Consider the following 12578-nt stretch of genomic DNA (forward strand, 5'->3'; position numbering starts at 1 on the left):
GTCCAAGGATAAGAGCTATGCATGAGGGAGATAATCCTTAATTTTGAAATGAATTTCTAAATTTTATAACAGCAATTAAATATACATCCGTATTTTCAAGCTAGTAACGAAGTACTTAGCTACTGGGCTGTAGAGACCCTCGGGGACTAACAGTCCACCAGCAGAGGCCTCGACCCAGGGGTCATATATATATATATATATATATATATGTGTGTGTGTGTGTGTGTGTGTGTGTGTGTGTGTGTGTGTGTGTGTGTGTGTGTGTGTGTGACTCCAAAGTGCGATGATAACGCCAAATTCCGATTTAACAATGTACTTTGCCGTTCTCACAATCCTCAAAAGGGTGAATCTTGCCGTTGCTGTCGTTCAAGTCAATCTTAATCACCCATTCCTTCGTCCAATACATCCCGAAGAAGTTGGTGTCAGCACTGCAGCAGAAAAAAAAAATCTTCGTTGGGGCAAACTATATATATGCAAAACTTATACGGTACCATTATATATATATATATATATATATATATATATATATATATATCCAAATTGTGTGTTTTTAAATCACAGTGTCCGGTATAAGATATTAAAATAAAAGCGCTTGGGTTAAAAATTTAACTTTGTGTACTGTTTATTTTATTTCTTTTAATATATATATGAAATAGGTAATGCAGATTTTAAAATAAAACTAAATAGTTAACATCGAAATTAAATATGAAATAAAAATTAAAGCAAAAGAGTGAGTCGTCTAAGGGAGAAACGTCTTTAGGATCATAACGTCCTGCTACCGGAAGACACCCTTCGTTTACCCGTATCGTGTTTATACAAGTACTGCTAAACTAACGTTACTGCTATTCAATATTGATAGCGTGTAAAGTGTTGTACTACTGGCTGACTTGGTGTACGCATGCTGATGTTGGAAGTGTTTCAACACTGATTATCAGACTCTGTGGATAAATGTGCGAGTTTTACAAGTGATTCACGGTTTGTATAGGTACAGTGTATCTAAATACATCGGTCATGGCTATCTATAGATTATGTATTTGTCGTATGAAATTAAGGAGGGTTCTTTACATCATGAAAATGACTCGCTTTTAAAACATGGATGAAAATATAAGTATCATCAATATTTCTATATTCATTTCAAAAATCATCGCCTAGCACCAGTGAGCTCAGAAGGTTAGCAATATTGATGGATTTGTCAAAGGCGTTTGACTGTATTCCTCATGATCTAATTTTATTGAAACTTAAGGCATATGGATTAGCTGACAATACTGTAAATCTTATAAAGAGCTTATCTCAGTAATAGAAAACAATATATTAAGGTGAATTATCTGTGCAGTGGATTTTTAGGTCTGTACCAAGGTGTACTCAAGGGGTCCGTCCTTGGACCGATAATTTTTAACATTTTTTTGAATGATATCTGTTATTTTGTATCGGACGATAACACTCTGTCACATGCTAGTCTCTTATGTTAAAACAAATTGGAATTAAATAGCGTTTTTGATACAATCGTTTTCAGATATATGACTAACGGTCAAATCACAAATCAACAGTTAGGAAGGAGATTCTTGCAAATGCAGTGCATGTTGTTAGTTACAAATGACATTGTAGTTTGCTCAGATTCTTTATTATTCTTTATTATTAATTTCTTCTTCTTGGTGCTTGATTTTTATTTAATTATTTTTATTTATGCTTTCAATTAAATATATTACTATTTATTCTTAATGCTTTCAATCTGGCCTTTGATGATTAGCTTGCTATTTTAACTTTTATGTTTGCAGCTAGTTTAATATTTCTTTGGCATTGCCTTAGAATTTCATAGTCCTTCTCTTATCTGATTATATTGTTTTGGCATAAACTCTTATCCTTTAGTTTGTGTTGTAAAAATTTGTGTCTTAAGTTAGTTATGTTTGCATGTAATGTATGTAGTTTTAGAATCTGTAATACACGTCTCTTGCAACATTATGATATTTTAAGTCTCTTATATTATTATAATATCTATTTCAATTTTACGATAGTGTTGTACATATCCTCCACTTTTCATACATATCAAATTTCTCTGGTGTAGCATACAAATGCGATACCAAACGGGTTTGATCCCCCTAAATCAGCTGATTGAATATCCCAATCTACTGATATTCCTACCTAGTGTGTTGTACCTGTGAACACATAGGCCTAGATTAGGCTGATAAATAAGTAGAGCATCTAACAAATTTCTGACAGGAGGGGAGGATCACCCATGTATTTTTTTTCAAAGGATCCAGTCTATTTTATGGACTAATACAAGTTTACATGTAGTATTATGAAATTGAAACTGCATGATCATAGAGGTAAATATTCAAAACTTGTTGCCGTTCGTATGGGTATTGAAGATGTGCATGTTGGAAGATTTTTATTTCCATTTTGAGAAAATGAAAGTTGTTCGACAACGTCAGATTTGGGGATATATAACATAGAGAGTACATGGTTTATTATTATTTCCTTTAATGCATATAATTTACATACAGTATCAGGAAAATTTAAGACGTCTTTCAAATTTTAAAGACATTTAATTGCTATGAACATTTAGACTCCATCTTGGTACCAAAGCCCTACCCCTGGGATCATGAAATTTAAAATTTTAGTAATTTAAAAGGACTGTACCTACTCCTTCTGATCCATTGAAGTTTAATTAAGAATCGATAGCATTAAAGAAGTTGTTAATTAAATGTTTTACACATAACACCACATCCGTATACCAGATTTGACATGCCCTAGATTCAGAACCTCTACCTCGGGGATCACGAAATTTACAAGTTTAATCGAAAATTTCCTGTTCTATATGACTAGATACATTTTGTTTTTCATACAGAGGTAACGGTTATAAGGAATTTATTTTTGAAAATGGGCCAATTGATTGTAGTTTTGGCTCCACTCCCAATGCTCTTTTTGTGCAGAAGTTCTAGAATTCACGATTTACATTCAAAATTCAAACAACTAGTCCCGAAGATGCTTATTGTCAAATCTCAAAAGAATGGGAAGGGTAGTTATCAAGAAGAAGTTATATATATTCAATTGTTAATGCACACTTTTAATCACTATGATCATTTTGGCCCTACCCTGATACCAAATCCTCTACCCTGGGGTTCACAATTTAGTAAAGGGTTATTTGCTCTTTCTAAATGGTTATGTACATTCAATTTATTATCAATATGATTAAAAGGATATTATTTGAATATAAACACTATATATGATTCAAGTTTGGTCCAGCCCTAGAGTTAAAAAGTCTACTCCGAGGATCATAAATACTAAATATATTTTCCTGCTCTACATGATTATGTGCATTTAGTTTTTCTAAGAGATGCATGGTTCCAGAGACGATTTTTGAAAATTGGTCATTGTTTGTCTTGCCTCTAAGGCGGGGATGTAGGACTCCTGATTTTTACAATTTAAATATCACCCTTGTCCCAAAAATGTGTCATAACAAATTTGAAAAGAGTTGAAAAGATTATTATCAAGGAGTTAGAAATGTTCAGTTGTTCACACACGACGGATGACACACGAGGAACGCTGACCCGCCCAATGGCAAGGGTATAACGTGAGAAACTCGGATTAATGCAAGTATTGATCTGTTTTATGCACTTATCTTTAAAGAGGGTATAATATATTAAGGTACAATGACGTCTGTCTATCCATTCAGTATTAAACCTCTGACCTTATTATATATTACGCTGTGCTTTGTCCCTTACATTCTGAATACAGATTACTCTGTTCAACCGATCAAGATATAGGGCTCACGGCGGGTGTGACCAGTCGACTGGGGATGTTTACTCCTTCTAGGAACCTTATCCCAGGGGTCTGCGTGTGTCCAACTCTCTGTTTTATATTCCTGGCTTATAAGAATTATGAGATTGATGACTGTTTGTCATCTTCACCTTATCATATTTCAGATGTGCATTATTTTATACATCTGTCTTACACCAGATGTATTACTGTAGCAATGTCTGTTAATCTGTCTGTCCATTAGATAGAACAGGATGTATTATTGTAGCAATGACTGATCTGTCTGTCCATTAGCTAGAACAGGATGTATTATTGTAGCAATGGCTGTTAATCTGGCTGTCCATTAGCTAGAACATTTCATAAAACCGCGTGTGTGTGTGTTACAGATATACATGTAAATATATACTGTTATTACCAGTCTGAAGGGGCAGGGATCTGGACCCGCAGTTTATCCCAGTATCAATGTCCGCTTTAAGTGTCAATAATTGATCAATACATGACATAAAGTAAATGTATCTTACAGTCAATACAGAGATGAAGAGGCAGGGAAGACGAACCAGTAGAGCTACACATGAAAACAACACTTCTTTGGTGCAGAATGAACCAATCCGGAAGTCGTATAATTTACGGAAAAGGAAACACGAGACTAAACAAAATGATCAAGGTGAATAAAATCATTTATGTGATTCAATTTTATGAAGTATCTTAGAATTTCACTAAAAGATATCGAGATTTTGAGTTTGTGTTCTTGTTTTTATGCTCCTTTGAATTGGAATAATGTTAAGTTATCATATACATGTTATCTTAAAGTATCTATCTCGACATCATGAGAATCGTTCTTGTCATTTTAAGGTCTTTTGTTGTAATTCTGAAATATTATCCCAAAATTATTTCAAGATAACTAATATCTTGATTTTTTGAGATGTTTTCTCACATGGTCAATCTCTTATCGTGTGACAAGGAGATAATTACTAGTAAAGCGTTGTTCCTGTGATACTAATAGGCTATTGTTCTTTGTTCTGTATAATTTTAAAGGTGTTCCGGTTGTGATTTTGAGACTGGTTTGCCTACAAACATACAAAGTTCAAAACTGTCCGATATCATATCGAACAAAATAGTATACTTCTCTGTGCAAGATAAGTGAAGTATAGATGTTATTTTCATGAACTCACACCAGGGGAAGGAATTCACCGAGAACATGCACCATCTCAATCACAAACGGATTTAAAAGACATCACATGACTACAGATATTTTCTTCTGGTGCATAATTATCAATTTATGTGCATATATAATTATAATATCGTTTTCTTTAAATCAACATGTTAAAGTTTTATTATTAAAAAGCAATCAACTAGTATGTGGTATGATAGAGACTATTAAATCATACATCGCTTTATGATGAGTCATGCTTTTTTATATCTATTTTCAGACGAGATTCTGGTAAATGAGAACACCAAGAGGAGATGCTTAAAAAATGATGACCAAAAAACGAGCACGCAACACGCAATATCAACAAGGGGACAAAAAATGCAGCATACCAAAATGGATAAACCCAAAAGCAAACAGCCGCGATTTCGCAATCAAAATAAGAAAACACTTCTCAAGCAGCCACTTAGAAAAGATATCGCACCGAAAATCCAAGCAATGGGAACAAAACGTTTGACTCGATTATCTATGAAGAAAGGCGAGAACAGCAAGAGAAAGACCTCAGATTCGAATACACCACTACTGCGGAAGAAGACCCAAGTCAAAGGAGAACAATCATTAAGAATAAAACTCCCTAAAAGAGATAAAGATAGAAAGCAAAGGACCTTGTGTGGAACCCCAAAACCTGGAAAGAAGAGAATATTACAAGGAACTCCAAAACCAATGTTAACTTCAAAAGCACCAGAAAAAGAAATGGTATCCAGCATTTTTATCCAAAAACAAAAAACACGAAAACTAAGTAGAGTTCAGGTCTTAAAGAACTCTAATCGAACCAACGAGAAACAACTGCATATGAATATTGAACAAAGCACTGAACCTAAACATTGTAGAATTTCCAAACCAAACACGATCAAACGAAAATCAACGAAAGCTGCACGCAAATTGGTAACAAAAACGGATTATCCTTCATTGCAAGGAAGAGAAAGATTACAACCAAAATATTTTCCCACGTTGTTTGTCAAGAAAATTGATACCAGGTATTATCCTGAAGCAAGTAGAATGTCAAACATACATGGAATCAGTGTATCGAACGACAATTTGATATGGGTAAATTATTTGATAGGATGCGTTCAGCTGCTAAACACTTCAGGCAAAATCCTCCGAACTATCCACTTAGATCACAGTCCGGTGTTTAACTGTTGTATTCCCTCAGGAGACCTCCTGGAAACACAAGGATACGCTGGAGGCTCAAAACCTGTCATAACAATGATATCTCGAGATGGAAACAGCCGGCTATTCGCCGATCTCTCGTCATATGCTACAAACCTGTGTGGAATTCTCTGTGAAAATGAAGTAATATTCGTCGTTGCATATTCTAGCAAAGCTGAAGATGGTGGCTTTACCGGGAGTTATTTTATTATCAAACTTAATATGAGTGGAGAAGTGGAAGGGATATTCAATACAGAAAATGACTGTGATAACATAAATCACATCATTTCACTTAATGGTCAAATAATTGCTCTTCGCACAAATAATTCTGCTATGATTCCCTTGAAGGGGAAAATAATTTCATCAGAGAAAATGAACGGAGTATGTATTGAAAGTGTCTATTCAGCGAGTGCTTCAGTCGACAATCTTGGCAATGTTATCCTGGCATCAAACACAGAACTCATGATATTTGACCCAAGTTTGGAGTTTATGCAGAAAGTAAATACTGGTATTGGATCCATTATCTCGACTGCTGTCGATAAAAACAGTCAGTTGTGGCTAGGTACTGCGTCAGGAGGACTGTATTCAACTCAGTATTTGACATGAAGTCAAGCTTGATAATAGAGTAAATGTATAGTCCACAGGGGCTCGGTTGTCAGATATTGAAGTTTTGTATTATTTGTTCCCGAATAATAAATTGAAGTTTTGCATGATTTGTGTCCGAATAATAAATTATATAAATAAAATCCACCACCAAAATCCGCTTTTTTTTTAGGTTTTAAAAAAGGTGTATCATGTGTACATTAAAAAAAAAGTAAAGGGACGACACTCACAATCTTGGATTTCTGGGGGGCCCTCGATTCACGGCTTGTTTTTAACAATTTCTACTCTCTGACTACCGGTTTCTGGCGAAATCTACGTTGGAAATAGATCCAACGACTTCTCCCTATCGTCTGCTTATGTCTACATGCCGTATTAAAGATTCAGTGACCCGAAACATCCTCGATACCTGCCCCTACTTGTCGAAAGCAACGGAAGTTTGCACCGAGTGACACGACGCCTACCGGAGCTCTCCATTTAATCCCTGGGGTGTTCCGAATGTATACGATAATCAATCCAATGATACATAGGATTACTCCCATACTTGACCAATTAGGATTATTTATCCTATGCAATAACACACTGGTGAAATTATCCCATATAACTACCATCCTGCAGGTGAATGTATCCTAAGGCATTTTTTCTCCCATGGGATAATTATTACAATTTACATTCGATCCCCTAGTCTCAAAAAATGCACAATGTCAAACTTCAAAAGAATTGGAAGGGTAATTATCAAAACTTTAGATATGTTTAATTGTTAATGCACACTTTTAATCACTATGATCATTTTGGCCCCACCCTGGTACCAAAACTCCTACCCTGGGATCATAAAATTTACTACCTGCTCTTTCTAAATGTTCATGTAGATTCAATTCAGTATTAATATAATTATAGATGATTTTAAATATTTTACATATAAAATCTATGAATAATTCAAAGGCTCATACCTAAAGATAAAACTTCTACCTTGGGGCTCATAAATAGGCCTTTCTGCTCTACATGACTACATACATTTGGGTTTTTTCCATACTGATGTGTGGTTGTAGAGAACATTTGTAAAACTTGGTCAGTGTTTGCCCAGCCCCGGGGGTGTAGGAGTCCTGAAATTTACAATCTAAATGTCACCCTTGTCCCACAAATGTTTCATTCCCAATTTTAAAAGAAATGGTGGTTATCAAGAAGTTAAAAATGTTCAATCGTTAACGCCCCACGGATGACACACGAAGGACGCTGACCAATAGAAATAAATCACGTGAGTAAATCAGGTAACCAAAAAAGGAGATAAATGCGAACATTGATATTTTTATGCACCTATCTTTAGAAAGGCTATATTAAGCTAAGGTACAGTGGCGTCTGTCTGTCTATTCAGTATTCAAGCTTTGCTCTTCTAAATTACACTGCGCTTTTCCCCTTACATTCTGAGTACAGATTACTCCGTTCAACTGATCAAGATATAAGGTTCACGGCAGGTGTGACCAGTCGACAGGGGATACATACTCCTCCTAGGAACCTTATCCCACCTCTGGTATATCCGTGTGTCCAACTCTCTGTTTTATATTCCTTATAAGAATTATGAGATTGATGACTGTTTGTTTTCTTCACCTTATCATATTTCAGAAGTGCATTATTTTATACATGTACATCTGTATTACACGATGTATTACTGTAGCAATGTCTGTTAATCTGTCTGTCCATTAGCTAGAACATTTTATAAAACCGTGTGGGTGTTACAGATCTACATGTAAATGTTGTCTCATTTCTCCATCAAATATCAGCTGGAAGTTTTGTGGGTAGCTTCCAGTCGTGTTCAACATTTCCCTCGATTGAACAGCTTGTGTTATGTGTTGTTTTCCAGTATACTCTTATTACCAGTCTGAAGGGACAGGGATCTGGACTCGCAGTTTCTCCCAATATCAATGTCCGCTTATTGTGTTATTCATAATAAAATACTGTTTAAATTAATGTCCGCTTTAAGTATCAATAATAGATCAATACATGACACAAAGTGAATGTATCTTACAGTCAATACAGAGATGAAGAGGCGGGAAAGACGAACCAGTAGAGCTACACATAAAAACAACACTTCTTTGGTGCAGAATGAACCAATCCGGAAGTCGTATAATTTACGGAAAAGGAAACACGAGACAGAGCAAAATGATCAAGGTGAATAAAACCATTTATGTGCTTCAATTTTAAGCAGTATGTTACAATTTCAATAAAAGATATCGAGTTCGTTTTCTTCTTATTATGCTCCTTTGAATTGGAATAATACTAGTATTAGGTTATCACATACAAGTTACGTTAAAGTACTTATCTCGAAATCATAAGAAAATTTCTGGTCATTTTATGATTATCTTTTTGTCCTACGGAGGATGTATTACTGGTCAAGTTTTGTTCCCTTGATACTAATAAGCTATTGTACATTTTTATCTTTGATAAAAAAAAAAATCTGTATAATTTAGAGGGTGTTCCGGTTGTGATTTTGTTACTGGTATTCCTACAAACATACAACGATCAAAACTGTATTATATCATACGGAACCAAATCGTTTATTTCTCTATGTGATTGATTATTGTTTAACGTCCCTCTCGAGAATATTTCACTCATATGGAGACGTCACCACTGCCAGTGAAGGGCTGCAAAATTTAGGCCTATGCTCGGCGCTTATGGAGGGATCTTTATCGTGCCACACCTACTGTGGCACTGGACCTCGGTTTTTGCGGTATCATCCGAAGGACCGCCCCATTTACCGTAGTCGCCTCTTAAGACAAGCAAAGGGGTACTGATGACCTATTCTAACCCAGATCCCCACGTGAAATTTCTCTATGTGAAATATATATATATACAGTACTTGGCCATAAGTATGTTCCCAAAGAAAATTTCCACTATATACATGTACTTCATTTGGAATTCAGCGAGCACATGCAATATCACAATTGCAAACGGAATTAAAAGACATGACATGGCCAATAGATAATGTATATTGGAATTTTATTTCACTAGTAAATATCATAAAATTAATTAAAAACATACTTTCGTTTTCGATAAACTACCCTGAAATAGCAAAAATGAGAGTAAAGAGGTGGACACGCTTTGGCGGATCTAAGCCAGTTTATAACTAAAGACAATGCGATATGAAGTAAATATTGTGTTTATCGATGCTTAATTTTGATCTTAAGGAAGAAATAAATTTTGATAATTGTTGAATAAATAGAATATGCCTGTTCGTTTCGTTTCTTCAATCCGTTATTTTAGTCTTGAATCAGCATTATGGAAATTTTCAAAACGAAGCGCCTAGAACGAGGCAACATCATAGGCGTTTAGGTCTGCAATGAATCGCACATTCTCGAGATAGTTGGTAAAATGGGTAGTGAAAACCGGGACGGATTCGAAACCCGATTTTTAAGTTTTCTTCTTTAATTTATTTTCGTTTGATAAGAAACTGCCTAATCCTTATCTGGATAATACATTGGGTCTTCGCTACAAAAATTACTGCATTACTGCATAAATCTGCTTCGTTGTGAAAATATCAACGATTGTTTATTTCAGGTAAAATGGGTAGCGAGAAAAAAATGCACATCTCATTCAACGAAGGACACCCCATCCCGAGACCAACGATATGACACATCGATAAATTTCAATACGATATTCATCTGATAATTCGATGTTTACAGAAGTCACTGTTACTACTTTTTGTAATTGATATGTACTAACACCTGGATAAACAAACAAAAATATTTTGGTTAAACATGTTTTATGATGACATAGATCTTGAAAGTAGGTAATAAGTCGAAAACTGTCCAACATGTCAGATATCGAATGGTCCGGGATTGCTCTGTTTCAGTTGCGCCTTATAACTTTAAAGTTAAAACATATTACCGATATTAGGTTGCACACTACCCGGCAATGTCCAAGAAATCAGGCCACTATTTACAATATAGCAGTTTTTCTGTTTGTCATTATTATAGTGCGTTATGTTTTTGATTACTGCGTTTGACGAGAAGATACCACGTGTGTTCATAATTTTGCCCTTAGATTGTCGCACGGGACAAAAACTATCATTGTAAACACATTCGAAATGCTAATTAAGTTTCAAATTTGAAATTATGAGGGACCACTCTATTCATTTCGTCATTGGTCAGCTATTCGGCATGACGAATTACGATTTCATTCGTAAGATCAATCCTGTGGCGATCCGGGTGAGAATAGGTCCTCAGTACCCCTTGCTTGTCGTAAGAGGGGACTAAATGGGGTGGTCCTTCGGATGAGACCTCAAAAACCGAGGTCCCGTGTCACAGCAGGTGTGGCAAGATAAAGATCCCTTCCTGCTCAAAGGCCATAAGCGCAGAGCATAGGTCTAAATTCTGCATCCCTTCACCGGCAATGGTGACGTCTCCACATGGGTGGAAATTTCTTCTTTATAGATCCTCATGTCAAAGTCTCATTATCAAAAAGCAATCAACTATTACAATTTATGTGGTATGATCGAGACCATTAAATCATAGATCGCTTCTGTCTAATGCATGCATTTTTAATGTACATTTTCAGACGAGAGTCTAGCAAATGAGAATATCAAACGAAGATGCTTAAAAAATTATGACCAAAGAACGAGCGCGCAGCGCGCAATATCAGCAAGGGGACAAAAAACGAAGCATACCAAAATGAATAAATCGAAAGAAATACAACCAAGATCCCGCATTCGAAATAAGGAATCACTTCTCAAACACACTTGGGAAAAATATCAAACGGAAAATCCAACCCCTTGGAACAAAGCGTTTGACTGGACTATCTATGAAGACAGATCAGAACAACAAGAGAAAGACTCCAGATTCGAACTTAACACTAATACGGGGAAAACCAAAATCAAAGGAGAACATTTATCAAGAATAAAACTCACTAAAAGAGATAAAGATGGAAGAAAAATGACCCTGTGTGGAACCCTTAAATCTGGAAGGAAGAGAATATTACAAGGGATCCCAAAACCAATGTTAACTTCAAAAGCACCAGAAAAGGAAATGATACCCAGCATGTCTATCCAACCCCCCCCCCCCCAAAAAAAACCACGAAAACAAAGTAGAGGTCGAGTCTTAAAGAACTCTGATCAAACTAAAGAGGCACATCTGCACTCAAATACTAAATAAAGCACTGAAACTAAACATTGTAGGATTTCCAAAGCAAAGATGATCAAACAAAAATCAACGAAAACTCCACCCAAATCAGTGACAAAAACAGATGATCCATTATTGCCAAAAAGAGAACAGTCACCACCAAAACGTTTTTCCACTTTGTTTTTCGAGGAAATAGATTCCAGGTTTTATCCTGAAGCAAGTGGAACATCAGCCATACATGGAATCAGTGTATCGAATGACAATTTGATATGGGTAAATTATTTGATAGGATGCGTTCAGCTGCTAAATACTTCAGGCAAAATCCTCCGAACTATTGACTTAGATCACAGTCCGGTGTTTAACTATTGCACTCCCTCAGGAGACCTCCTGGAAACACAAGGATACGCCGGAGTTGCAAAACCTGTCATAACAATGATATCTCGAGATGGAAACAGCCGGCTATTCGTCGATCTCTCATCATATGCTACAAACCTGTGTGGAATTCTCTGTGAAAATGAAGCAATATTTGTGTTGCATATTCTAGCAAAGCTGAAGATGATGGCTCTTTCAGTAATTTCATTATCAAACTTAGTATGAGTGGAGAAGTTGAGGGGGTATTCAACACTGAAAAAGGCTGTGATGACATAAATCACATCATTTCACTTAATGGTCAAATAATTGCTCTTCGCACCAATAATCCTGCGATGATTCCCTTGAAGGTTAAAATAATTTCATCAGAGAAAATGAACGGAGTG

General features: G+C 35.7%; 2 protein-coding genes across 5 annotated transcripts; both read left to right on the forward strand.

The window, feature by feature from the left end:
* The first annotated feature begins 787 nt into the window (after positions 1–787).
* Positions 788–8872, forward strand: LOC125647131 (uncharacterized). 4 transcript variants are annotated; one of them, XM_056139517.1, is made up of 3 exons: positions 788–975; positions 4280–4420; positions 5187–6871. In XM_056139517.1, the coding sequence occupies exons 2-3, from the start codon at positions 4291–4293 to the stop codon at positions 6716–6718; spliced, it is 1662 nt and encodes a 553-aa protein (XP_055995492.1). In that variant the 5' UTR covers positions 788–975; positions 4280–4290; the 3' UTR covers positions 6719–6871. The 4 variants fall into 4 exon arrangements, 2 of the variants coding, with proteins under 2 accessions (XP_055995492.1, XP_048729774.2); XM_048873817.2 differs by having other exon boundaries at positions 806–985; XR_008795744.1 differs by lacking the exons at positions 4280–4420; positions 5187–6871 and adding an exon at positions 8738–8872 and having other exon boundaries at positions 806–985.
* Positions 8873–11811: 2939 nt separating this feature from the next.
* On the forward strand, positions 11812–12502 carry LOC125647132 (uncharacterized). The gene has a single exon (XM_048873818.2). It carries the CDS (start codon positions 11896–11898, stop codon positions 12418–12420), a length of 525 nt encoding a protein of 174 aa, XP_048729775.2. The 5' UTR covers positions 11812–11895; the 3' UTR covers positions 12421–12502.
* The last annotated feature ends 76 nt before the right edge of the window (positions 12503–12578 follow it).

Source organism: Ostrea edulis, chromosome 6 (assembly GCF_947568905.1).
Source record: "Ostrea edulis chromosome 6, xbOstEdul1.1, whole genome shotgun sequence".
Classification (NCBI taxonomy): Eukaryota; Metazoa; Mollusca; class Bivalvia; order Ostreida; family Ostreidae; genus Ostrea; species Ostrea edulis.

What these genes read in the sequence shown, in the direction of transcription:
- LOC125647131 (XM_056139517.1), top strand. Translation starts at nt 4,291, where the DNA reads ATGAAGAGGCAGGGAAGACGAACCAGTAGAGCTACACATGAAAACAAC. An exon ending in GACTAAACAAAATGATCAAG is followed by an intron (nt 4,421 to 5,186) that starts GTGAATAAAATC and finishes ATCTATTTTCAG; the next exon opens with ACGAGATTCTGGTAAATGAG.
- LOC125647132 (XM_048873818.2), top strand. Translation starts at nt 11,896, where the DNA reads ATGATCAAACAAAAATCAACGAAAACTCCACCCAAATCAGTGACAAAA.